This window comes from Dermatophagoides pteronyssinus, unplaced genomic scaffold, assembly GCF_027571235.1.
Source record: "Dermatophagoides pteronyssinus isolate colony J.1.1.1.1 unplaced genomic scaffold, Derpt_VIB-CSIC_2022.12 sq0001, whole genome shotgun sequence".
NCBI lineage: Eukaryota > Metazoa > Arthropoda > Arachnida > Sarcoptiformes > Pyroglyphidae > Dermatophagoides > Dermatophagoides pteronyssinus.
Genome location: NW_027461525.1, coordinates 5,425,289 through 5,449,756, shown reverse-complemented (window position 1 = coordinate 5,449,756; position 24,468 = coordinate 5,425,289). Strand labels below are relative to the sequence as shown.

At 28.5% G+C, this 24,468-nt stretch overlaps 7 protein-coding genes across 10 annotated transcripts; 4 read left to right on the top strand and 3 right to left on the bottom strand.

The window, feature by feature from the left end:
- The first annotated feature begins 55 nt into the window (after window positions 1-55).
- LOC113790443 (mutS protein homolog 5-like) lies at window positions 56-4,138 on the top strand. Its single transcript, XM_027340114.2, has 2 exons — window positions 56-3,383; window positions 3,503-4,138. The coding sequence occupies exon 1, from the start codon at window positions 97-99 to the stop codon at window positions 2,731-2,733; it is 2,637 nt and encodes an 878-aa protein (XP_027195915.2). The 5' UTR covers window positions 56-96; the 3' UTR covers window positions 2,734-3,383; window positions 3,503-4,138.
- pnt (ETS transcription factor pointed) lies at window positions 2,747-18,696 on the bottom strand. Of its 4 annotated transcripts, none has more exons than XM_075822994.1 (9): window positions 17,527-18,696; window positions 13,577-13,931; window positions 8,049-8,165; window positions 7,769-7,969; window positions 6,255-6,887; window positions 4,207-4,590; window positions 3,700-4,137; window positions 3,510-3,651; window positions 2,747-3,430 (listed from the first exon to the last, which is right to left on the bottom strand). In XM_075822994.1, exons 1-9 carry the CDS (start codon window positions 18,115-18,117, stop codon window positions 3,232-3,234), a joined length of 3,060 nt encoding a protein of 1,019 aa, XP_075679109.1. In that variant the 5' UTR covers window positions 18,118-18,696; the 3' UTR covers window positions 2,747-3,231. The 4 variants fall into 4 exon arrangements, with proteins under 4 accessions (XP_075679109.1, XP_075679115.1, XP_075679121.1 ...); XM_075823000.1 differs by having other exon boundaries at window positions 3,724-4,137; window positions 17,527-18,685; XM_075823006.1 differs by lacking the exon at window positions 17,527-18,696 and adding an exon at window positions 14,011-14,208.
- A 935-nt stretch (window positions 18,697-19,631) lies between these two features.
- On the top strand, window positions 19,632-20,362 carry LOC113790423 (cytochrome b5 reductase 4-like). Its single transcript, XM_027340090.2, has one exon. It carries the CDS (start codon window positions 19,769-19,771, stop codon window positions 20,231-20,233), a length of 465 nt encoding a protein of 154 aa, XP_027195891.1. The 5' UTR covers window positions 19,632-19,768; the 3' UTR covers window positions 20,234-20,362.
- Window positions 20,363-20,429: 67 nt separating this feature from the next.
- LOC113790424 (NADH dehydrogenase [ubiquinone] 1 alpha subcomplex assembly factor 2) lies at window positions 20,430-21,100 on the top strand. Its single transcript, XM_027340091.2, has 3 exons — window positions 20,430-20,672; window positions 20,734-20,817; window positions 20,885-21,100. Exons 1-3 carry the CDS (start codon window positions 20,531-20,533, stop codon window positions 21,067-21,069), a joined length of 411 nt encoding a protein of 136 aa, XP_027195892.1. The 5' UTR covers window positions 20,430-20,530; the 3' UTR covers window positions 21,070-21,100.
- Window positions 21,101-21,110: 10 nt separating this feature from the next.
- LOC142645822 (uncharacterized) lies at window positions 21,111-21,733 on the bottom strand. The gene is made up of 2 exons (XM_075823189.1): window positions 21,492-21,733; window positions 21,111-21,425 (listed from the first exon to the last, which is right to left on the bottom strand). The coding sequence occupies exons 1-2, from the start codon at window positions 21,498-21,500 to the stop codon at window positions 21,216-21,218; spliced, it is 219 nt and encodes a 72-aa protein (XP_075679304.1). The 5' UTR covers window positions 21,501-21,733; the 3' UTR covers window positions 21,111-21,215.
- A 514-nt stretch (window positions 21,734-22,247) lies between these two features.
- Window positions 22,248-24,458, bottom strand: LOC113790411 (dynein light chain roadblock-type 2-like). The gene is made up of 4 exons (XM_075823170.1): window positions 23,881-24,458; window positions 23,609-23,628; window positions 23,296-23,539; window positions 22,248-23,228 (listed from the first exon to the last, which is right to left on the bottom strand). Exons 2-4 carry the CDS (start codon window positions 23,609-23,611, stop codon window positions 23,146-23,148), a joined length of 330 nt encoding a protein of 109 aa, XP_075679285.1. The 5' UTR covers window positions 23,612-23,628; window positions 23,881-24,458; the 3' UTR covers window positions 22,248-23,145.
- Window positions 22,302-23,142, top strand: ppl (glycine cleavage system H protein, mitochondrial). The gene is made up of 3 exons (XM_027340072.2): window positions 22,302-22,485; window positions 22,580-22,732; window positions 22,796-23,142. The coding sequence occupies exons 1-3, from the start codon at window positions 22,302-22,304 to the stop codon at window positions 23,020-23,022; spliced, it is 564 nt and encodes a 187-aa protein (XP_027195873.2). The 3' UTR covers window positions 23,023-23,142.
- Window positions 24,459-24,468: the final 10 nt, after the last annotated feature.

Here is a 24,468-nt window from a genome sequence, read left to right as displayed (position 1 = left end):
ATTCGAATGTTTCCTCAATTTGTGTGGTTATTTTGATGTTCGAATTTGACTCGGTTATTGTGTAAATTGAAATGAAAAGTTAATCGATTTTCAATCATGTCTGATAATACTTATTTTGTAAATGAAGATGATTATGAAAATAATAATAATGATAATCAGCAAGATGAAAATAATGAACATGAAATACTTGAACCATTGGATACAACACACGATAATATCAGTTTGGATCCAATAGAATCGGTTCTATTCATTAGCTATCAAAATCGTAAAATAGCTTTTGCTTTTTATCGTATTGGTTCGACAAAGATTGAATTATTTCATGAAATGTATGAATTTGAAGATTTTATTGTCACACGTAATGTGTTGGCAAAATTTCAACCAGATAATGTTTTTATCGGCACAAATTGTGATTCGAAATTATATTGGTTTTTGAGAAAATTATCATCAAATTTTTGTGAACAAATAGTGACAATAATGAAAGATGATTTAAATGAATCTAAAGATGAAGAAAATTCTATACAACATAATGAAGATGTTGATACAACAAATTCAATCGTTAACAATAATGATGATGAAGAAAACTCTTTTTCATTCACATTAGAAGGTGATACAACATTAAATTTACTTAATAATCAATTCAAACTACATATTGTTCCATCAAAATTGTACAATTATGAACAATGTAAATCAAGAATATTATTGTTTAATTTTCAGCCAATATCACATCAAAGTGATAAAACAGTACGATATATTTATCTTACAGCACAAATTGATTTTTCCGAACCGAACACTATTCGTTCACTTGGTGTATTGTTATTTTTTATTGAAAAACAATTAATGCCATTAGCCAATTCGAATGTCAATTGTATATCGGATTTGATTTATTTTTTTCTCGATCATTTTTTATCAATCGATCAAACAACATATGATGCATTGGATATATTTAAAGATGAATGGCATCCTTCATTATCGAAAAAAGGATTTACAAAAAAAGAAAGCTTCTCATTGTACGGTGTATTCAATACATGTGCAAGTAAAATTGGTTCAAATTATTTGCGTAAAATTTTTCTACAACCTTGTACTGATATCGATATTTTAGAAGAACGATTGGATATTGTTGAATTTTTTGTCTGTCCAGAGAATTCTTATTTTAAAACATCACTGTATGATTTTCTTAAAAATATCAAACACATTTCACCGATAATCAATCGTTTTCGTGGATCAAATTTTCAGATTTCCGATTTTCGTACATTACAACAAAATCTTTTCAGTATTATATCGATAAAGAATCTTATCACAAATCGTTTATCAAATTCAGATAAAAATCTTAAATTTTTTGATAAAATAACTGATCATTTTATAATCATTTTGAATGAAATTCTTGAATGTATTGAAAATACAATTGATTTTGATAAATCAAAAGATGATGGTGGAAAAGTTTCAATCAAAACTGGTGTCGATGATGAATTGGATAAGAAAAAATTCTATTTCAATAAATTACCTGAAATTCTTGGTAATTCTATGGATCAGGCAACATTAATTAAAGAAATGATTCAAACATATAATATCAGCATTACACTTTTATATGTTCCACAATTGGGATTTCTATTACAGCTTCCGTTGATTGAAGTACAAAAAATTGCCGATATTGATAAATATCAATTAAGATTTTTGTTTTGTGCTGCAACGGCTGCTTATTATAAAAATTCAAACACCGATGAATATGATTCATTATTTGGTGATATTCACGGTGAAATTAATGATATGACTTTGCAAAATCTTATAAAAATTAAAGAATTTATTGTTGAACGTATCGATATATTATTGATAGCCAATAGTTATTGTGCATTTCTTGATGCAATGATAGCTATAAGTCAAGCAGCAATCGATATGAATTTCATCAGACCAAAATTTAATTGTAAAGATACGATCAATATTATTGAAGGTCGACATCCACTTTATGAATTGATAACACGATCGTTTATGACTAATGATTATTATTGTGATAGTACAAAATCATCGAAAACAATGATTATTTTTGGTCAAAATGGCAGTGGTAAAACTGTTTATTTGAAACAAATTTGTTTGATCATCTTTCTGGCTCAAATCGGCTCATTTGTTCCGGCTAAATTGGCTGAAATTCAAATAATGGATAAAATTTTTACAAGAATTCGTACACCTGAATCAATTTCGACACAATTATCATCATTTAAACTTGATTTGAATCAAATGATTGCTGCAACCAGATTTGTTAAACGTCGTTCATTGGTTATTATCGATTGTTTTGGTAAAGGTACACTTTATATTGATGGTCTAGCATTGCTGAAAAGTTTTATCAATTATTGGATTAATAATGATCAACAGCCATTTCTTATTATTTCAACTCATTATAATATTCTAGCAAAAATGATTCCACGAGATAAAGTATTGTTTGGTCGTTTTGATAATGATTCTCGTAACTATAAATTGAAATTATATCAACAAAATTGTAATGATGTTGATGATGATGATGAATTATCAACTATTCATACAGCACCAGAATTAATTGATTTATGTAAAAAAGTCAATGATGAAAACAGAAAAATGGAATTGATAGCGAAACTTCGAAATAAATTTCAATCTTACATACAATATGCTGATATGATTTTGAATAATGAGCAATTAGATAAAATCAATTCATTTGTTAAAGATGTGATTTCAAACGAATCAACAAAAGAAAATCAATCAAATTAATCATCATTATAAATTTAATAATTTAATCATTTATTTTGGAATAATAAATTTAAGAATTAAAGAAAATTTAACATAGAATATACTACAAGATGATGATCATCATTGTTGGTCAAAATTAAAAAAAAATCAAATTATAATAAATACATTATTGTTTTTCAAGTTAATTATAATCAAGAACAAGAAATTTCAAAAAAAACATGAAATTAAGGCCATAGATGAGAAGGCAAAAAATGATGCGAAAAAAATGCGAAAATTGAACTTGTGTAATCCACGTGTATACACAAGCACACAAGATTGTTGTTTATTTAATAGATGTGATTCCATCAAACGTTGAAGGAAAAAAGACGACTAGGTGTATACCAAACCAAATAATCTCTTTATACCAGTATTGATTTCTTCTAAATAAACAGGAAAAAAACGAACGAACATATTTTTGATAATGACCAGTGAAATATGGCGCATTAATTTTGAACATTGATCAAATTCATTTTTTTAAAATCAATCTTCTTCTTTCTTTTCGGACTTGAGATCGACAACAGCATGTAAATCTTCGGGTTTACATCCTAAAAGACTTTGTAAGTCACAAACAAAACGATAAACATAACGTTTACCAGCCGTTTTGTGAATGATATTTTTATCATAATAATAACGTAAGCCACGACTTAATTTTTCATAATTCATTTTTGGCTTATTTTTTCTATAAATTCAATTTTTAAAAAATTAAAATTAATATAAAAAAATGACATTAAAATGTATATTATTTCAATAGCAATTACCTGATACCCCACCGTCGAGCCACTTCATCCGGATCGGTTAATTTAAATTCCCATCCATCACCAGTCCAAGAGATAAAACTTTGACAATCTTTATCAGTCAATAATTCAAGCAAAAATTGCCACAATTGAATGGGTCCACTACCTATTTAATTAAATTATTATGCAAATAATCATAATGAATAATCATTACCTTTAGAAAGAAAAAAATTCATACCTGCTAAGACTGCTGCTTGAATAAATGGTTTTCCGTCGATCGTCGTAGATTGATGAAAAAGATTGGCTCCTTGATGAATACCATTTGTAGAATGTAGAATATTATTATTGTTTGTCATTTGATTTAAATTGATTTGATCACGACCATGAATTGATGGTGGTGGTGGTGATTCATAATTGGCATTCATATGATTTGAAATTATTGTATTATTTAGATTATTTGATGAAGGTATCACCGTATTTGACATTAATGTTGTACCAATATGATTATTTAAATTTGCTAAATCATTTTGTGGCCATTGTTCAGGTGATGGTGTATGCGGTATCGATGATGGTGTTGTCATTGTTGTAAATGAATTATCATATTGTCCATAATTATCGATCATACTGGGCAGTTCATTTCCGGTATATCGACCTTATTAAAATATAGAATAATTTTCAGAATAAATTAAATGTGAAAAATAATGAAGAAAATGATAATTACCAAAATAATTTTGTGATCCTCTATTAAATTTTTGTTGATATTGTTGTGAAAATTTACTATCAATCATCATTGAATGAGCTAAATAAAATTCAGAATGAGCATCCAAATAATTATGATGATGATGATGATGATGTTGATGGCCATTTGTCGAGGTAGGCAAATGTGGTTGTTGTTGTTGTTGATGATGATGATAAGTTTCAGGATTATCAATTTCAAACGATTGATGATGATGATGTTGATGATGATTATGATGATTATTATTATTATTCGATTGATGACGATTATTCATAGTTAACATTTTATCTGTATGATGATTATTAATAATATTATTATTGCCAGTAGGTGATAATTCATTCATTGAATCAGCAATCGATTGATAAGAACCTGATTTGTTTTTTTTCACGATTAAAAAAATAATAGAAAAAAATCGTTAAAAATTTGCATATTTTTTCAAATAAAAAAAAATAGTGTCCATACAAATGAGCCTCATCAATTTTTTTTTCTTCAAAATCTCTCTATTTCTTGTTTGTTACACAAACAATCATTTAACACTCCATTAGATTAGTATTTTTTTTAAAGAAAAAATCATTTTCATCATCATCATCATCAAACAATGATAATGGTGATGGTGTCCATGTAACCAACCCGATATTCAAAAATGCTTGTTTTGTTTTGTTCTATTCTACTCTTACGGATAATTTGTTGACACAAGGCGCGAAGGTCGGACATTTTTAAATTACAATCATTATTATTATGATGATGATAAAACTCATTCAAAAAACAAATCGGTATAACATATTTAGTAGACGAAAAAAAAAATTTCAAATAAATTCGCCATAGGAACAATGTATACACATGACTACAACTACGACGACAACAACGATGACAAATAACATCAAAACATATTTAGGCGCGTACAAGTTATTTTATTTTTTTTCTATCCCCCTCTTAAAACATCTTGTAAAATAGCAACAACAACAACCGAAAATCAACTACCATGGATGCTAAATTTGTTGGTATAATGATCTATGTTTGTCATGCAAAAACGAAACGAAACGAGAAAAAAAAATCTTATTATCAACAAACATCCGTTTATTGTTCCACTTTTGGACACAAAGCACTGTGCAAAGAGCAGAGAAATTGCTATGAATTTCTATATTAGCCATTTTCGTATTCGAATGTTGTTGTATATGGACAACAACAAAAAAATTTTTGTTTGATTGGTTGGGTTTGATTTGATTTGGTTTGTACGTTGTTAATGTTATTTTTTTGGCTTGATCTTTGAATATATTCTATAGCTTGCCGCCATCGCCTTTTGAAAACATTTTTTTGTTTGCTTTGTTTGAAAACTATATTTAGTTTTAAAAAACAAAACTAAAATAACCAGTATTCAATACGGTCATTTGTTAAAGTGAAAAAATATGATTTTTTTAAAAAAACAATTAATACAAACGAATGAATTACGAACGATTTACTTGTAATCATCATAACGATCAGAACAAGATTTTTGATTTTTGAATAATCAAATCATAATCGACAATCATTCAATTATTATCATTCAATCGGCAATATTAATTAAATGGAAAAAAATATCAATTGATATCTATCTTTGATTAATATCTATTAATTAATTGAATCATTTTTTTTCTTCTTCTCAGTTTTGCTTTTAAATTGTGATTAATTTGTTATATAACTAACATGGCAATGATAATCATCATCATCATTCATCCAAACGCTACTAATTGGAATTGATTAGAGACACGCGATCTAAGTTTGAAATTCATACACACAGTATATCATAGTATCAAAAACAAGCGCTTGAATATACATACAAGATAGAAAATCAATCTCAATCAATTCAAATTACACTAATCAAGTGTTATTTGAATGAAGGCAATAAGAGAGAGAAAGAGAGATATGAAAATCTATTATCATGACATGTGTGATTTAGAAAAAAACATGTCTAATTAAATTGATTGAAATTAACAAAAATTAATGAAAAGTAAGTATGATTCTTTCACATTGAAAGAAACTGATTTGAAACATACCATCTAAAAAATTTGATATAGAAGTTATTGATGTCGGTGTTGTTGATGATGATATAATATCAGGCATTGTCATAGGCACATTCATCATCATTATTGATTTGTTGTTGTTGTTATTTTCGTTGTTGTTGTTGTTATTAATATTAATATTATTATCATTTATCGATTTATCCTCATGACACGATGAAATTATATCGGTATTTTGTTGTTGCTGTTGTTGTTGATTAGATGTCGATGATAATGTTGTTGTTGTAGATGATGATGATGATTCGGATGATTGTGGATGATGTTGTTGATGATGATGGTGATGATGATGATCATTGAATGTTGTTGAATAAATAACATCAGTTTGATGATGATTTGGATGCTGATGATGATTTGATAAATGTTGAAGATGATTTGGATGACCAATTGGATCAATGTTTGTTGTTGTTGATGATGATGATGATGGTGATGATGATGGGTCTGTTGTTGTTAATGTTGCTGATGTTGATGTTGATGATGTTGTTATCGTTTGTTGTTGTTGTTGAAAATAATCATTAAATTCTGTACCACAATCAATATAATTTGTTGCTGTTGTTGAAACATTATCAATTAATGATGATGATGATGATGATAATGATCCAGAATCAGAATCTACAATAGTAATTAACAGTAAGAAAAATGAAAATGAAAAATAAATATTTATCTGTAACATTAAAACAAATGCTAAAAGCAAAGAAGCAAAACAAAACAAAAAACTATATCAACAACCGGATGTAATTAATAAACCATTTTTTGTTTGGTTTTTACTGTAAAAATCTCTGTTTGATTGCTTTGTTAAATCGAAATGAGAATGACATGAACAATGATAGATTATCGATGTGATCATTATCTTTGATGAAACTTTGTTAATATGAATGAAATTCTCATTATTTGGTCATTTTTTTCGTATAATTTTTTCAATAAATAAACAAATAGAGAATAAAGACAGAGAAAAAAAACAGAAGCCAATATATTTTGTCTATAGCATAAAACAAGAAACACACAAACACTAAACAGAAGTCAATCAGTGGGCTAAAACCAAAAATCTATAGATCACATACACTCTATACATGCATGTTGTTTTCTTTCTTGATCTTCTTATAATAAATTTACTTTTCCGACCACCCTCTTTATAGTCACAACACCAGCATATCGATTTTCATATATAGAAATAGAAATTTTTTTATATAATGATTTAGGCGGGTTTTTTATGGATGATAAAATAGTGATGATGATGCTGATAATAATGAAAATGTAATGAAGATGATGCGCAATATCAAGTGTGAATATTGAAAATTTCAATATTTTTTGTATGCTGGAAAAAAAACATATATTTTAGGAAAAAAAGGTGGAGCCTTAAACATATATATACTGCATGTGTATTTTTATGTAACAAGTGTGATTTGAACGGAAATGATGAGCTGAATTTTAGCATTTTTTTGGGTATTAAATTTCATTTGAAAATTGAAAATTGAAAAATCATTGAATCATACCTCTTAGTAAACGATCTAAATGTTCCCAAAGTATATCACCAACATAAGGAGGAGTTTGTGCTAAAAACATTTCTTTACCCATTTCACAAATCATTTTTCCTGTCATTAAAAATGTTTGTGAATCAAAACCATCCAAATTAAATTCTTTAATTGCCCATTGTAGCCAATGATTTACATCCGATTCGGACCATAATTGTGGATCTAAATAATTTTTCATTGGAAAAATTGGAAAAAATATGTTATCATCAATGCAACAAAAATCAATCAATCACAAATTTACCTTTTGGAATGTTAAATTCATCACGTTCTTTTTCCCAGCTAGCAAAACTTGCCGCTAATGCTTGTGACATTTTTTGATTAGTACCCGGCGTTAATGGAGGCACTTGTATTGGTAGATCTATAGATGCAAATAGAGAAAAATTTCAAAAAAATTTATAAAATTGACAACAGTTAATTAGAAATGTTATAGAAAATGATGATGATAATGAAAAATAATCTAAATCAAAAACCGAAACTAAATCCATAATTATTTTGTTTATATTTTCTTTTTTTGATTGATTGATTGATTGAATCATTAAATATTAATCAATAATAAACATCAATAACATATTCTCAAATATGCGAATCTCAAAACAAAAAACAAAACAAAAAAAATCAAACGACGAAATCCGACATGAAAATAAAAAAATTGTTACATAAACAACGTAGTCAAGCGAAATCTAAATAATTCACACACACACATATACAGATCATGATATTCAAAAGAAAAAAAAGAAAACAAAAAAAAAATTCGGGTCAAACATAATCCATACACAGAGAGAAATAGCAAAAAGCTACATAAACATTGTCTAATCAATGTAAAAATCAATATTACGCAAATTATAACGGTGAAAAAACCAACAAAATCCTATACTGAATTTTTGAATCGAAAAACACAGATGGCCAATGATCATCATCATTGGATTTAATTGAAAATAATCAACAACAAAAAAACATCCACACAACAATAAAAACGCTGGCCACCTGTTTGATTTTGTCATCATCATCATTAAAAAACCAGAAAAAAAATTAAAAGGACACACGACATTCATGAATTATCATCATCATCATCGGGCAGGTAAAGTTGGGTAATGTCGTCATGGTCAGGTGTGTTTCCCCCCGCAACTACCGACCTCCAAAAGACCTTGACAAAGTTTTTCTTTTCTGGATGATTATTTAAAAAAAATAGGGTGATGTTGTCGTCTCGTTTCTTCGTTGAACGATTTAATTTTCATTGTCAATGAAAAAAAACATTTGAAAATGAAATTTTTTCGTTTTTTTTGAAACAAAGTAGAAAAAACGAATGAAAGTTTTTTTTTCTTGGTGGACAAGAATAAATCAGAACAAGGTCAGTGTAAATTATGTGAACACGCTTGAATTATGGCCTTATGACACATACACAAGCCAATTTCAATCCAACCAACCAAGCATCACATTAATGAGAAAAAACCCTAAAAATGGCCTAATGTGTTTTGTCATGCATTACATTTTTGGTTGGTTAGTTGGAGAAAAAATATCTAACGAAATCAAAAGTAAAATTTTCACATTTGGAGAAATTAAAACAAGCACGTAGCAATAATGAAAAATTACCATTGTAAAGTGTGTGATTGTTTTTCAGTAAATTTCACACAAACAAACAAACACACCGGCAAGAATCACAACAAGGTGTCTTTTTTGGATTTTTCAAAAAAATAAAATTAAAATTTTCAAAACAAAACAAAAAAATTCAACATGAAACACAGAATTCAACAGAAAATGATCTCATCATCATCAGGCCAGGGTTCAGTGGTCACAAACAACACATAAGTACATGATATTTTTTACAACAAAAAACTCAAAGATGATGACGATGACGATGACACGCATTACGCATTAATGCGTACAACAACAACATACGCATCACCATCATCAACATTTTCAATATGAAAATGAAAAAAATGAAAATCTAAACCCAATTTCCGGTCTTGTTTTTTTTTGTTTTCGACTTGACTCTACTGATTTCATCATCATCATTTCAAATGTTTCGACAATAATGTATAGCCAAATCTGACCAGAGATTCATAATTTGTTGATGACTATTTCATACTACCACCACCATCATCAAACCGAAATTACCATCACACGACATTATTGTCAATGATGATGATGATGAGGGGTGACTATCCTCTTTAACTAAATTTTTTTTTCTACCAAAATATCTGGCATATGGCTATAGCCAAAACCAAAATGAACAAATGTTGTTTAAAGCAATAAAGTTGGGGTGGTAGTCCAGTAAATTGACCCGAACAAATTTTTCAAGAATATTTTATGACAAATTAATTGCCATTTACCACTTATACAACACCCTAATATTTAATATTTACTTAATATTCGGGTGTGTTACTGTGTTAAATATTGCTGTTATTGACCAATAATGTTTTTCAAGTAAACTTACTCGTAGCATCCAATGTTGTTGATGATGATGATGTTTGTGGTTGAGCTAATGATGCAAAACTAAGATTAAATACAGATAATGATGGTGGTGGTGGTGGTGGTAACATTGATTGACCACCATTCATTTTTTATCAGGTGGACCAAAAAAATCAATTCAAAAATCTAAAATATCGATTCATATGGTCAATGTTTAACAACAACAACAAAAAAAACAGTAAAACATTCACTAAACTAACATTTAGATCGAAATCAGGAGAAAAAACAAATAAAACTGAATTCAAGCACAAAATCAACCAAACAACAAGTGTAATGCAATGGATAAATTTAGATATGAAACAAAAAGATTGAAATCTCTATCTTTTTTTCTATCGAAAAACCTTGGTGATCATGGTTTGGAACATAACATGATTAAAACGAACAAGAAAAAAACCAAAAGCGCAATTCATATATCACACACACCACCACCACCATTAATACAAAAATCACAGAAAAAATTTATAAATTGAAATCGTTTTTTGGTTTTCTATCAAATGAGTGAAAGAGAGAGAGAGACAGAAAGTGTTAAACAAAACACAAAAAAGAGAACAGGATTTTCTAAAAAAAAGAGAGAATCCAAAAATGACCAAATCAAACAAACAAGTGTAGATTACGAAATAATTCTAATTAAGATTAGGTTTTTCAACAACAAACAACAAATTCCTGTACAAAAAAAAGAAAGAATCCATTTTATTAGATCAGATTTTTCAGCAATCTCTATGCAAAATGTCTAAATGATTTCGCTCGGTGTGTAAGAAAGTGTTAATGCTGTGTCAAAAAATCAATTTTCACTTTTTTTTGTTTGGAAACAAAATTAATACATTCAAAACTAAATGGAGAGAGAGTGAGAGAGATAATTTGAAATAGTTTTGCTCAGAAAAGTAAAGTAAAGTAACGAAATCATTTTTTATAATAATAATCATCCAAGCTTATCAACATTTTGACATTGATTTTTGAATTTGTGTAAAAAACTTTATGTAAATTTTTTCAGCAACGAAAAAATCGATTCTTGAATTTTGTTTTCGATAAACAAAAAACAAATTTCAAATCAAAAACAACAGCAAAGATTTTTAAATTTTTTTTTGTTTTTCTGTTCTTTTAAATCGCAACAAAAATTTGTTATCGGAATTCATTGGAATCACAAACAGAAAAACAAAATGTCCAAAAACACAGGAAACATGGTTTTTTGCGTGAGGCCTATGATGATAATAATGGTGGTGAACATAGAATCCAGCCCGGCAAACAAAAACAAAATTAAAAAACAGGAAATCCAATCAATACGTAATAAGCGAAAATGAGTGAAATATGAGCGAAATGATAACGAAAGAAAATTTCTTGGTAAATTTGTAATTTCATTTTTTTTAGTCCAATTTGTTTGACGTTTGAAATTTATAAAAATCAATCTGAAAAAAATCAAAATCAAAATTCATTCACAGTTTTTTGTTTCGCTGTTGCCAGCAACAGTTTTCTCCGGTTGGACAGTTGATCCACGCACATAATCATAATGATTTTGGGGAGAATTTCTTCATTTCAACAGCAACAAAAAACCTTGAAACGAAATGATTACTCGAGATTAACGAAATTTGGGATAAGAATTTTAAAATCAAATCCAAAAATAATTCAATGACCAAAACCGAAGCCATGACCAGATTTTGGAGAAAAAACACGTGTTTTTTCACGCTAATCATAAGTTAAACAAAACGATTAAACTTGACACAAATATTCATTCATTCATTTAATATACCGAAAAACATAAAAACATGAAAACAAAGCCATTTTGGATAATAGAAAAAAATTTACATATTTTTTCAACAAAAAACAAAACAATTAGCAAAATTAGTGATTGTGTAATTATGGCTACACAGCAACAGCCAGATGAAAGAAAAAACATTGTCAAAAAATCATTTCAAAACCCACCTACCTGAATGTAAAAATTTTGGAAAATTTTCAGATGAAAAAATCGGTATGATGAACAAATTACCAAGTTGGTTTGGTTTGTTTTTTTTTTGTTTTGGTCAAATCAAATTTGTGAAAACTTATTCATAAAAGAATTATGTTGATGTTTTGTGTCTGATTCGAACAACAGCAATCATTCAAATGATGATGATGATTTATTTTTCTGGTGAAATCTTATTTGATTTACAACAAAATGTATCTCTCTTTCACTTTGTATCCAAACACCAAATGCATGCGTATTTTTTTTTTTTTTTTTTTTTTTTGGTGACAAAATACTGGGCCATCGAAAACAACAAAAACAAAACAGATTTGTGAACAAAACAAAAATGAAAATTCTTATCATCATTATGGCAGACCATCATCATCATCATCATGATCAGAAAAATCAATGAAAAACAGAGAACAGAGAAAGGAAATTGATCACACTTGTTGAAATACACATATAAGCGAAACAAACAAACAAACAAACAAAATTATGACGAAAATGAATTTTTGTTTCTCTTGATTTCATCTTCGGTTATTTAGTTTTTCTATATACATTGATTTGATCAAATAGAAACAAAAACAAAAAAACTAAACCACAAGACTGTAGAATTGAAATGAGAAAAATGTTGCTCATTATTTCAAAATAATATTAATGAGAATCTGCAGAGAGTCTGTGAATTGTATGATAAGATTTTTTTTCGAAAAAAAACAAGCAAAACTAAAAACAAAAAATTCTGGGCAACCATTTATTGATCCTAAATTATTGATTAGCAATCATTCGATTCTATCAATGGTTTTTGTTTCATTCAAAGTAAGAGTTCTCTGTGAGATTTGAGATTAGAAAACTTGAACAACAAGAAAGAAAACATGAAAATATCATTCATCATTATAAATCCTACTAACAAAAAAAAACCATGTATAATTTGACAAATGAGCCAAAATAATTATCGACATTTAACACCAATTTTTGGACAAATACACAAATTAGTCTATTTAGTTTAGTTTGGTTTGGTTTTTCTTCAAAGAAAAAAAAAGAAGATATTTTCAATATGTCAACCACACAACTAAACAATTTTACTGAATTTTTGAAGACGATATCATATTTAGGCAAAATATGATTTTTTTTGACAGTAAAAAATAAGCCAACTGGGTAAAAGAAAATCTATTTTGTTTTTTAAAAAGAAAGATCTGTCAAGCTTGTTTTCAAGGCTAACAGAACATCAACGAAAAACTTTTTTTAAAAAAATCTAAAATCTAGCTTCATAATCTATAATCTGCCTGCCTGCCATCTATCAAATTGGATTGGAAAATGTTTGGAACATTTTTTTTATGTTCTAAAAAAAATAAAATGAAACTTACCACCGGTATAGATATCACTATTATCATATAAATCATCATTTAATAATGATGATGATGAAGGAATTTTTTGTACACAACCAACATTTGAATCTAATGATGATATTGATGATGATGATGATGATGGTCCATGATCATTTATCATCATCATCATCATTGATGATTGTGATGGTGATAATGATGATGATAATGGTGATGATGATAATGATGATAATTTGACATTTGTTGTTGATGGTGATAATGTCGTTGTTGTTGTTGTTGTCATATTATTTAAATCAAATAAAATATTTGATTTTGAATCCAATTCATGTTCATGTTGTTGTTGTTCAGATAGTAGAATATCCATTTCAAATTTTACCTGTTGATTAAAAAATTAATTAAACATTTTTAATTAAATTAATTTTAAAATTTTACAAATTACAAACACACACACACACCATTTTCATTATCATTATTAATGTTAATCATTAAAAATTAAGTAATTTTGTTTTTTTGTTAAAAAATTTTTACAATGTAATTTTTGTCATTGACAAAAAAAGCAACAATGTTTATAACAATAACATCTCTCTTTTGCACTCTCGAAATCAAAATCGTAAAAAAAAGATTAGCCGTCGTCGTCGTCGTAGTCGTAGTGAAGACGTTTTTCTGAATGAAAATGAAATGAAATGATTTTTGTTGTTTTACGAAACAAAAATAAAATAAAATTCAAAATTCAAAAGCAACAAGTTTCATTTAAAAAACACTGGCACTGAAGAATCAGCTAATGTGACTGGAAAGACTTGAAGATAACGATGATGATGACGACGGTGGTGGTGGTGGTGGTTAACGATAGCTTTTTTTTCTTGGTTCAAAACACAATGTTGTTGATGATGACCTAGAAAATAGGCGCGAGCGTGGGAAATTTTCGCGTGCTACGTTTTCAATTTCAACTTCATCTTTCTCTCTCGCTCTCGCTCTCTCTCTCTCTCTCTCTCTCTCTCTTGGTTAGTCATCTTTTTGGCCATCAATTTTCTTACACCACAATCATCATTGAGGGTATCCAAATCACACAAAGAACAGAACACAAATCAAATACAAATACAAAACTAGCCAATTTCTTCAATGACCAATCTACAATCATCATCTACATATATAGACCAGGTGTGCTAAGATCAGCTGCCGCCTTTATCTTCCGATTTTTTTTTCACCCAAGATTTGTTTGGATTGGTGGAGGGTGGGTGGATAGTAAAGTAAAGGTCAATGCAAAAAAAAAGATGAATGAATTGGGAGAGGGGGTGGACAAAGGGGCAAATGATGATGTTAGAAAAAAAGAGTTGAATGAAGAAGAACACCGTAGCGTAGTATTTTTCTCCCTCTCTCTATCTCTCTCTCTCTCTTTGCTTGTTTTCTCACCGTTTTATTTGCTTTCAAACATTTTTCATTCATTCATAAAATTCATTTTTTTTTCACTTTACACATCTGTGTAATGTTGTTTGCTTACTTTGTGGTTATAATTACATACAGCAGAACGGAACGGAAGTTTCTTTGTAGCAGTACAAATATATAGTATACTATTAAGAGAAAAAAATGGTCTACCTGAACGAATAAACCAAAATCAAACCACTAAAGACCAACTTTAAAAAAATCATTAGGTCTGTAGGCCGTCTATGAAGCCAATTTTTGTTTTGTTTTGTTTTAACATTGACAAAAAAAAACGATTATGGAAAGAAAATACTAAATGTAAAAAAGATTCAAAACAAATTCAAATCAAACCAACAGGAAATATTTTACAATTAATCAAAAATGTTTTTTTTTGATGAGATAATTTTGTTTGTAATAAAAAAAAACATTTTTGCGAAACAAAAAAAAGGGTTACTCTAACAAACGAGAGATTGAAAATAGCATCGGTTAATGATGATGCTTTGTGTGGATATTAGCCTTAAGGGGAAATTTTTAAAGATTTTCTTTCTCTCTATGGATATTCATTCGATGTTTAATTGTGTGAAAATGAAATTTTTTTTCAATTTCGATGAATAAATCAAAAGAAAAAAATGATTGCCATTTTCAACTAATATTTTTTTAGATTATCATTGGAAAATAACGTGCTTAGCAAAAAACAAACCGATGTCTAATCGATAATGAAAATGATGATTACGAAGAGAGATAGAGAAAATTCATCAATTGAAGAAAGTAAAATGAATTTGAATGAAGTAAGAAGATGTAAGAAGAAAAAATTTCCCACGCTAAAGTTCAATTAATATGACATAAAGAAGATATCTTTTGAAATAAAGAAACAACAACAACAACAACATTGACCATGAACATATCCCCAAAATTCAATTCATTCAAAATTCAAATGGATAATTGAAATGTACACCTGATGATGATGATGATTGTCACATCGTTTTTTATATTTTTAAAGAAACAAAATTGAGAAAAGAGATACATTGATTCATCGAAATACCCTGAAGCCTTAAAATCAACGCAAATTTTATGACTGAAATTTTTTGTTTTATCTTTTAAAGAAAAAAACACAGTGTGTATAAATGAGCCATCTTTTGATGATTCTGTCCCTGTTGTTTTTTCATTTTCATATAAAGCGAAAAGAGGAGAAAAAAAGTAATTAAAGTAACAAAACAAAAAAAAGATAGACGAAAAACGATTCATCAAATCATCCAAGCAACAACAAGGTTTGATTTGATTTTTTTTATGTAACAAAAAACAAATCTGACGACGACATTTTCAAAAATGAAAATCTTCAGAATCAAAAAACCAAAATTGCCGGAAATATATTGCTTGCTTGAAGGCAAACGACGCACGAATCATCATCATTATTATCATCTAAATCCAATCCGATCTGATCAAAATTAAAATTCAAACATGGCAAACGAAACAAACATACGACATCATTAATAATTTAAAATTACATACACACTAAGGGTTCAAGGAGAATTCATTATCTATGGGTAGTGAGAGGTTAGAAAAACAAAAAAAAAATCGGATGTATGATTCATTCATTCATTCATTCAGAAAAACTTGGCCAACGAAAGTACCAAAATAGGTGGAGGACCGAATGATTGGCAAGAGACAGAGAAATTAAAAAAAAAAAGGTAAAAAAGGTTATGCATGACAGAACATTTGACCAATTTTCTTCTTTTAGATAAATCTTTCTATGACATTTTTACACACACACAAACATCACTTTCATCGCTTATCTGGTCCACACAAAAAAGATATAATTTTTAGTTAATGATCTTCGGAATTGATCTATGAACAATGATTTTCACTTTTTTTGATTATCTTTTTTTGGACAAAAAATTCTCATGGTCGATCAGAAAAAGATTTTATCCTTTCTCCCCCCCTAAAAAATCAAAAAAAGAATTAAATGTAAAAGCAGCTGCATTATCAATGTTGTTTTTCCCCGTAAAAAAAAACAACTTGTTACACACACATCAAAGATTGATTGGTCGAAATATTTGAATGAAAAACCCAAAATTTGAATTGAAAACCGTTTTTCGTTATATCGTTACTGATGATGAGAAAATTTTTTCTGGTTTTTTTGATTTTCTAGTTCTCACATTATCCATTGAATTTGATCATGAAAACTTTTCCAAATACCCTCCACAGTAGAGTTGTCTATTGTGTCTACGAAACACAAAACACGAGAAAAGAAAGTTTTTTAAAAAACCTTTTTTTTCTGTTTCTTTTCATCCCAATATGAACAAGGTCAGTATGGTCATGACCTCTCTCTCTCTCGCTTTGTTTCCATTCAATACGGTGTGTCTCAGCAGTAGACAATTCTCACAAACAGTTTCGACAATTGGCTTTTTTTAGTCTATATATTTTTAGCCAGAGAAGGTTAAAATACCGTTCTCTCAATCCACATCAAGGATTATCATCATCATTTTGCTTGAAAAAAAAACAGTAAATAAACATCGAAAAAAATGAAATTTTTTTGTTTCTGTCCAACTTACTTTCAAGGATGAAGATGATGATGATGATGATAATTTTTTGGTTAAAGTAGACATTATTATTTCATTATTTAAACCATTAATTGAATGATTTTGTTGTTGTTGTTGTTGATCATTATTATCATCATGATCATCGGTCATCGATGATGATGATGATGATGGAAATAATGTTGTTTTTATATGATTGTTTTGTTGTTGATGATTCCATAAATCATATTGATTTTGTTGATGATGATGATCATAATGATGATATTGATGATGGTGGTCGTTGCCTTGATTTGTATTGTTATTCATATCTTTTGTTGTTGTTGTAGTCGAGGTTATTAAATTTTTTTTCTTTATCGTTTCAATTTGATTGAAAATATTATTATTATTATTTGAAGGATAATATATTTGTGGTTGATTCAATGATAATTGTGTCGATATTTTAGATGTTTGTTGATGGTGATGGTTCGATTGATGATTGACAACTTCCATGTTCACTTCAATTCGAACTTGTTGAATTTTTTTTTTTTGAGTCTTCGATTCTATATCAACCCAAACCGGAACAGAATCAAAATAGAATCGAACACACACACACACACTTTTGTCCATTCATAAAAACTATTAAAAACAAACTTTTAAAAATTCAAAATTTTTTAATTTTTTAAAAAATTTTAAAAACAAAGATGACAAATTTATTTAAAAAACACGTTGTTTCAACCAGAAAAAAATGACAATAACAATGTTTATTTATTTAAGTGTGTGTGTGCCGCATTGGTTCGTTTTATCGATGTTTTTTTTATCTGGCTGGCTTTTCATTTTTCCACAATAAGAAACACACACGAGATGTTCGTTATTTTTTAAAAAACTTTTCGTAGCAGCTGGTGAATGTGTGTACATAACCAAACACCAAAAAAGATTGTGTTTTTTTTAATGTGCCGATCAACGAAAGAAAACACGAGAAGAATGAAGAAGAAAAGAGAAAGACGACAACCTCCCATATATATCCACCATTGGATGTGATGATGATGGTGATATGTGGTCACGTCACCTTGAAGATTGCCTCCTTTTTTTCTATGTTTTGTTTTGTGTTCAAACAAACTAACGCGATTTTTGTCAACGATAAAAAACACATCCAAACTACCACAGCATGGCCATCTTTGTTTTTTTAGTCAACAATTTTTCCCAAACATCATTCTGAAGAGTTTCGGTTCATTTTCACGAACTTAAAGTACACCAACCAACCAACCAACCATCACTATTTTTTTCCCCTGATTTTTTTTTTTGTGATCCCTCATCATCTTTTTTTTACTATACGATGATGGTTCATTCATAAAAAAAAATTTCATTGAGAAAAAACCGAAACAGATTTTTATGAATGAACCTTACGAGCAAGCAACAGCAACAAGGCCCGATTGGATACACGCATCTGTTGTTGCTCGTTTGTGGTGGTGGGGTGAGATTGGATGATTGGCCATCACCATCAATGAATGTCAAGCTTGAGGACACACACACAGCCTGACCGAGACAGACCCCGAAGGCCAAACATATAATCGGAAGCTTGATGATAATATTAGTGGGGTGAAATAAGTTTGGGTGTGTTGGGGGATTTTGTTTCAAAAAAATCTTTGTAATGGTCACCGACCCATATTGACTTTTTAAGTGAGTAAAGCAAACGAAAAAAAGCAAACTTTTGAATGAATTTTTCTCCAGTAAAAAAAGAATTATTTCCGATTCATAATCGATTGTAATCAATCGATAGGATCGATTATTTTTATTTTCCAACAACAAAAAAAAAAAATTTACTTTCACTGACACTTGACTTTCGTTGACTGATTGTTTTTCATTCTTTTGATGATTCTCTTGTCATTGAATTTTTCATTTTTTCATTTGTTCAATAAAAAATCCATTAACATCATCAGTTTTTGTTTTGTTTTGTCGATGAAAAGTTCGGTAAACAAACAATTATTTTTTTTTCTCTTTAAATACTTTTTTAAATGTTTTTTTTCTTGTTGAATCAATTTGTTGTTGATAATGATTTTTTTTTTCAATTTTCCAAGGATATTTTGAATTTTTGAAAAATTCGCGAATTTTTCAAAAAAAAAATAACCACTTTCACCAACAACAACGCCATCTATCGTCAATGTTTATGAACTTTTTTTGCAAACCAAATATTCTGTGTGTATACCAAAATATATTGAGTGAATTTTGCTCAATCTGGAAAAGATGAAATTATCAAATTAAAACCAAAAAAAAAAACTTGATGATGATGAATGATCCATCACAAAATCGAAGATTATCGTTGAATGTACCAAATGGTTCTTCGAATAGCGGTGGTGGTGGCAGTGGAAATGCAACCGGATCAGGACGAACAAAAATAGCATTGAAACCAGGTTATGGACTTATGGGATGGATACGTTTTCAATCGAATGCCAAAAATCTAACCAATATTATTCAATCTTCTGGCAGCAATGATCCACATTTAAATATGATAACAATAACAGAATTATCTAAACATGATCAACCAGATGATTGTTGGATTGCAATACGTGGTAAAGTTTTTAATATTACTGCTTATCTTGATTATCATCCAGGTGGCCAAGATGAATTAATGAAAGCTGCCGGTAAAAATGCTACCAATATGTTTGAAGATGTACATGGTTGGGTAAATTATGAAAATTTATTGGAAAAATGTTTTATCGGTCGTTTGGTTGGACATGATTTTTGACTGATAAAAAATTACTTTCATCAATTTTTTATAAAAAATTGTTTCTAGGTTTTATCAAATTATTGTTATTATTAATTTTCTCCCGTTAACAAATTGATTTTTTCGGTAATAAAAACGAAATTTTCCGAATTTTTCATTGTCAAAAAAAAAAATCGATTTTTTCGAGAGTTTTTAAATTCGACCGGGCGACATCTATGTGAATCTCATTCGTTCGTTTCATTCGAACGAACATCAACAATTCTCAAGCAGCAGCAGCTGATTGAATTGAATTTTGCCCGCTTCCAAATCAAACAAACAATGGCTGATCGTGGTATGAATCCATTTGTTAAAGCATTCTGGAATTTCGTTCGAACATTAAAACCATCACGTTTGATTGGTAGTCGTCCAGAATTTATTGGTTCCGATCATTTGGGTAATAAATATTTTGAAATAAAAAATGGTAAGTTTTTTTTGTTGCGTGGAAAATGAAAACGAAATCCATCGTTTAATTCATACCAAAGATATCAATAGAAATTCAAAAACAGTTAGATATTTTCAATCAACAAGCATTGATAATTGGGATGATTTACCACCCGAATGGAATGGTAAATATGATGTTTATTTTGATTTATCGATTATCATTGATCAATTTATTTCCATTCAATTTCAAAGCATGGTTACGTATGCGACGTCAAGATCCACCAACAATCGAAGAATCAATGCGAAATTTACAACGAATCAAAAAATTTCAATCACAACAAAAATCATCATCCGAAACAAAAATAGATCCAGAATCAACAGTGTTTCCAAAATTTGATGAATATGAACAAAGTCCTGGATCAAAATATAAACCATAGAATTTAAACAAAACAAAAAAAAAAAAAAAAAAAAAAAAACATTGGGAAAAAAGTATTTATTTTGTATAGCAATAAAAGAGGATGATTGACACAAAATTTGCAAAACGAAAATGATCAAAGAAGATGTTTTCGAAAAAAGTTTTCGTTCATTTCTCTTTTTTAGCCTTTGCTTTCATTTTAATCTTTTCAATTGATTTGATTCGTTTTTTCTGTTGATCAATCGAACGTGCTAATCGTAATGATAAGTATGCACTTAATGCAAACAATGGTGTTACAATCAAAAGAATCAGTATAACAAAATTTGATGTATTTTCAATGGCATATTTGGAAATGATGGCCAAATATTCTTCCAATAACTAAAATGTTGTTGTTTTCAACAAAAAAGAAAAAGGGATGAGAAAAATCAATAATCATTCACATACCTGGAACATTTTGATTGATTTTGGTCCTTTTTTTTATTTCTAAATCAAAAATGGAATGTTAAAATTTTTTTTTTGTTTGAAAAAACTGAAAATACTGATCGTCGATCTGATTTTTGGTTTATGATTTTTCTCATGATTTATAATCCATATTATAAACAACTGACCAGAAAAAAACCCTATAGTGACATCTAGTGATTAGAAACAAAATTTAATGATTCGAGATGTCGTTTGTTCTGTTTGTGGAAATTTTGACCAAGATTATTTTTATCACATTCATTCACGGTTTGTTTGCTGGTATTCCACGTTTTTTTTTCCTACTTTTTTACGATTTTTTTTTCTGGTAAAAAATATCGAAAACAAAATCTTTTAATCGCACCATATGTATCCGATTAGCTGATTCGTAATTCCATATTTGTCATTATTTCAATAATGATGACATTTTTTTCCCATTTTTTTTATCATCTGAAAAAAACGAATAAGATTGTATCATTTTCATTCAGTTTTGAGCCATTTCTAAAATAAACACACACACAAAATCAGTTCATACAATTTGATTATTTTGATTGATTGATAAATCAGCTTTTTTCTGTTGTTGTTGTTATTATAGTGAAAGAAAAACTTTGAAATTGATATTGGCGATAATCAACGTTTATTTTCCTGATCTAATTTCATTTTTTCTTCATCAATCGATCGATCGATTGGAAACACCGAATTTTTATTTTCATTTCTGGGTTACCCGCGCAATACGCATACTCATTTCGAATTTTGCCACTGTTCATTAATGATCTTCGAATCGAATCAAATCGAAAAATGAAACAAATAATCAATCGAAGTAAATTATTATTTACAAATTGGAATCGTGGTTTAATTTGTTTGGAACAACAGAAAAATCTTTTATCACACCATCAACAAGCAACAAATAAAACGAAAACTATCTTGAATCATCATCAACAACGAAGATCTATTCATTTTTCTTCAACCAGATTTCTATCAGGTATTAACTATATTCGGAAATTATTTCATTTAATAATTTTGTTTTTTGGTTTTTCATGATTTACCAACCCAAACTTAAAATTATCAACAAAAAGATCGTCGTTATAGTGAAAAACATGAATGGGTTCTTCTGGATTCGAATGATAAAACAATCGGTACTGTTGGTATATCACAATATGCACAAGAATCATTAGGTGATGTTGTCTATGTACAATTACCCGAAATAGATTCGGAATTTAATCAAAATGGTTTGTTTGTTTTGAAAAATGCTCATTTTAGAAGAATTAATTATTTAAAATAATATATTTTAGATGAAATTGGCGCCATTGAAAGTGTAAAAGCGGCTAATGAAATTTATACACCAGTATCGGGTACAATTATTGATATAAATAAAAATCTGGAAGAAAAACCTGGACTAATTAATTCATCTTGTTATGATGATGGTTGGTTGTTTAAAATTCGAATCAAAGATTCAAAAGAAGTTGATGGACTTATGGATGAACAAGCTTATGAAGAATTTCAAAAAGCAATACCATAATTTTCTTTTCTTTTTTGATAAATCATTAGTGTAGAATTGATTATTACTTTGGATTTGTTACAAATATTGTTATAAATTACAATCTTTTTTGAAAAAAAAATTAAAATGTTTTTGCCAAAATGACTAGTTTGACGATACAGCATGTTGTCCATGTGAAAGCGATGGATTGTTTGCATTCAAAATTGTAATCAACATAAATTCTTTATCTGCAAATAGAAAACAAAAAACAAAACAAGATTATAAATTTGATTAGAATCGAACCAGAATTCTTACCAGGAACAACAATAAATTCATTTCGTTTAGTTTTCATTCGAAGAAATTGAATTTCACCATTTTCATTCAACGAATGATTCGATGTTTCAACAATCTGTGCAATACTCATACCATAATTTTGTATTGTTTCAACAACTTCATTGATTGTACTTTTGATGATAATACCATCACGATCAACAATTAATACACCGACAACATCTTTAAATTGGCCATCAATATTTTTAAGTAATTCATCGATTTCATTCTGTGTTGGAAAAGTTTTTTAAGCAAGTCTTAGTCATTACAAACAAATAGACAAATATTAAAAACAAACCATTTTTAAAACATCAAATTCTGATTGATTTTTTCAAACCACCACCAAACAAATAAAAATATCGATGTTAAAAATGAGAAGAAAAAAAATGATAATTAAGTTGCAACCGAGCATAAAAACATAAAAAAACATTCATATATGACATGTAATATATTTTGATTACATAATATCTTTTGAATTCGAATTCAAATGTAATTGATTCGAAGAAAAAAATTGATATTGATCTATTGACAATGGCCCCTTTACAAAGCAAAACAAAAAAATTCATTCACCTTATTCAATTTTTATTTTTTCTGTACAAACAAATTTCATTAACCTGTTGGATATATATGTTGTTGGACTGCTCATGATCAATTAACAGGAATTTCGAAGCAATTCTATTGAAGAGGGTATTTCCATCATTGAAGATTTTGTTCGTGGTAACTGTATACTGATTTTTTCTTTTTTTGTTTTGATCATTCAATTTTGCCCTAAAGCAACGACAATGAAGAATTGCCGGATTTCCAGTTATAGTCAGTGTTACTTATGTAATTAAAATTTTCCAACAACAACAACTTATAAAAAGCTTATTGAAAAGTGAATTCGTTCAAAATGGAAACACATGATTAATATTCATTTTGTTTTTTTTTGTAAATTATTCATTAAGAAAAATGTTCTTCCACTAATTCAATGATGATTGTCTGATTGATGAATGTTTTTGTTGTTGTTGTTGTCGTTGTCGTTGTTGTTGTCGTTGTAAATTTAGTTATGCAATAAAACAGTTACAAGTACAATTTTGAATGACAATTTCTTTGGCTGTCAAACAAACAGCAAAAAAAGGAGACTTATTTAAAGTAAGGTCAAACATTATTATTTTTGTT

Excerpts from the sequence above, each read along its gene's own strand:
- LOC113790443 (XM_027340114.2), top strand. The coding sequence starts at position 97 with ATGTCTGATAATACTTATTTTGTAAATGAAGATGATTATGAAAATAAT.
- pnt (XM_075822994.1), bottom strand. The coding sequence starts at position 18,117 with ATGGACAAAAGTGTGTGTGTGTGTGTTCGATTCTATTTTGATTCTGTT. Across the intron at positions 8,166-13,576 it reads TAGTGATATCTATACCGGTG|ATCTACCAATACAAGTGCCT; the intron begins GTAAGTTTCATT and ends TTGCATCTATAG. Across the intron at positions 6,888-7,768 it reads TTTAGATCGTTTACTAAGAG|ATTCTGATTCTGGATCATTA; the intron begins GTATGATTCAAT and ends TTACTATTGTAG.
- LOC113790423 (XM_027340090.2), top strand. The coding sequence starts at position 19,769 with ATGATGATGAATGATCCATCACAAAATCGAAGATTATCGTTGAATGTA.
- LOC113790424 (XM_027340091.2), top strand. The coding sequence starts at position 20,531 with ATGGCTGATCGTGGTATGAATCCATTTGTTAAAGCATTCTGGAATTTC. Across the intron at positions 20,673-20,733 it reads ATATTTTGAAATAAAAAATG|ATATCAATAGAAATTCAAAA; the intron begins GTAAGTTTTTTT and ends TTCATACCAAAG. Across the intron at positions 20,818-20,884 it reads TTTACCACCCGAATGGAATG|CATGGTTACGTATGCGACGT; the intron begins GTAAATATGATG and ends TCAATTTCAAAG.
- ppl (XM_027340072.2), top strand. The coding sequence starts at position 22,302 with ATGAAACAAATAATCAATCGAAGTAAATTATTATTTACAAATTGGAAT. Across the intron at positions 22,486-22,579 it reads TTCAACCAGATTTCTATCAG|ATCGTCGTTATAGTGAAAAA; the intron begins GTATTAACTATA and ends ATCAACAAAAAG. Across the intron at positions 22,733-22,795 it reads TTCGGAATTTAATCAAAATG|ATGAAATTGGCGCCATTGAA; the intron begins GTTTGTTTGTTT and ends AATATATTTTAG.
- LOC113790411 (XM_075823170.1), bottom strand. Across the intron at positions 23,229-23,295 it reads TGAATTTATTGTTGTTCCTG|ATAAAGAATTTATGTTGATT; the intron begins GTAAGAATTCTG and ends TTCTATTTGCAG.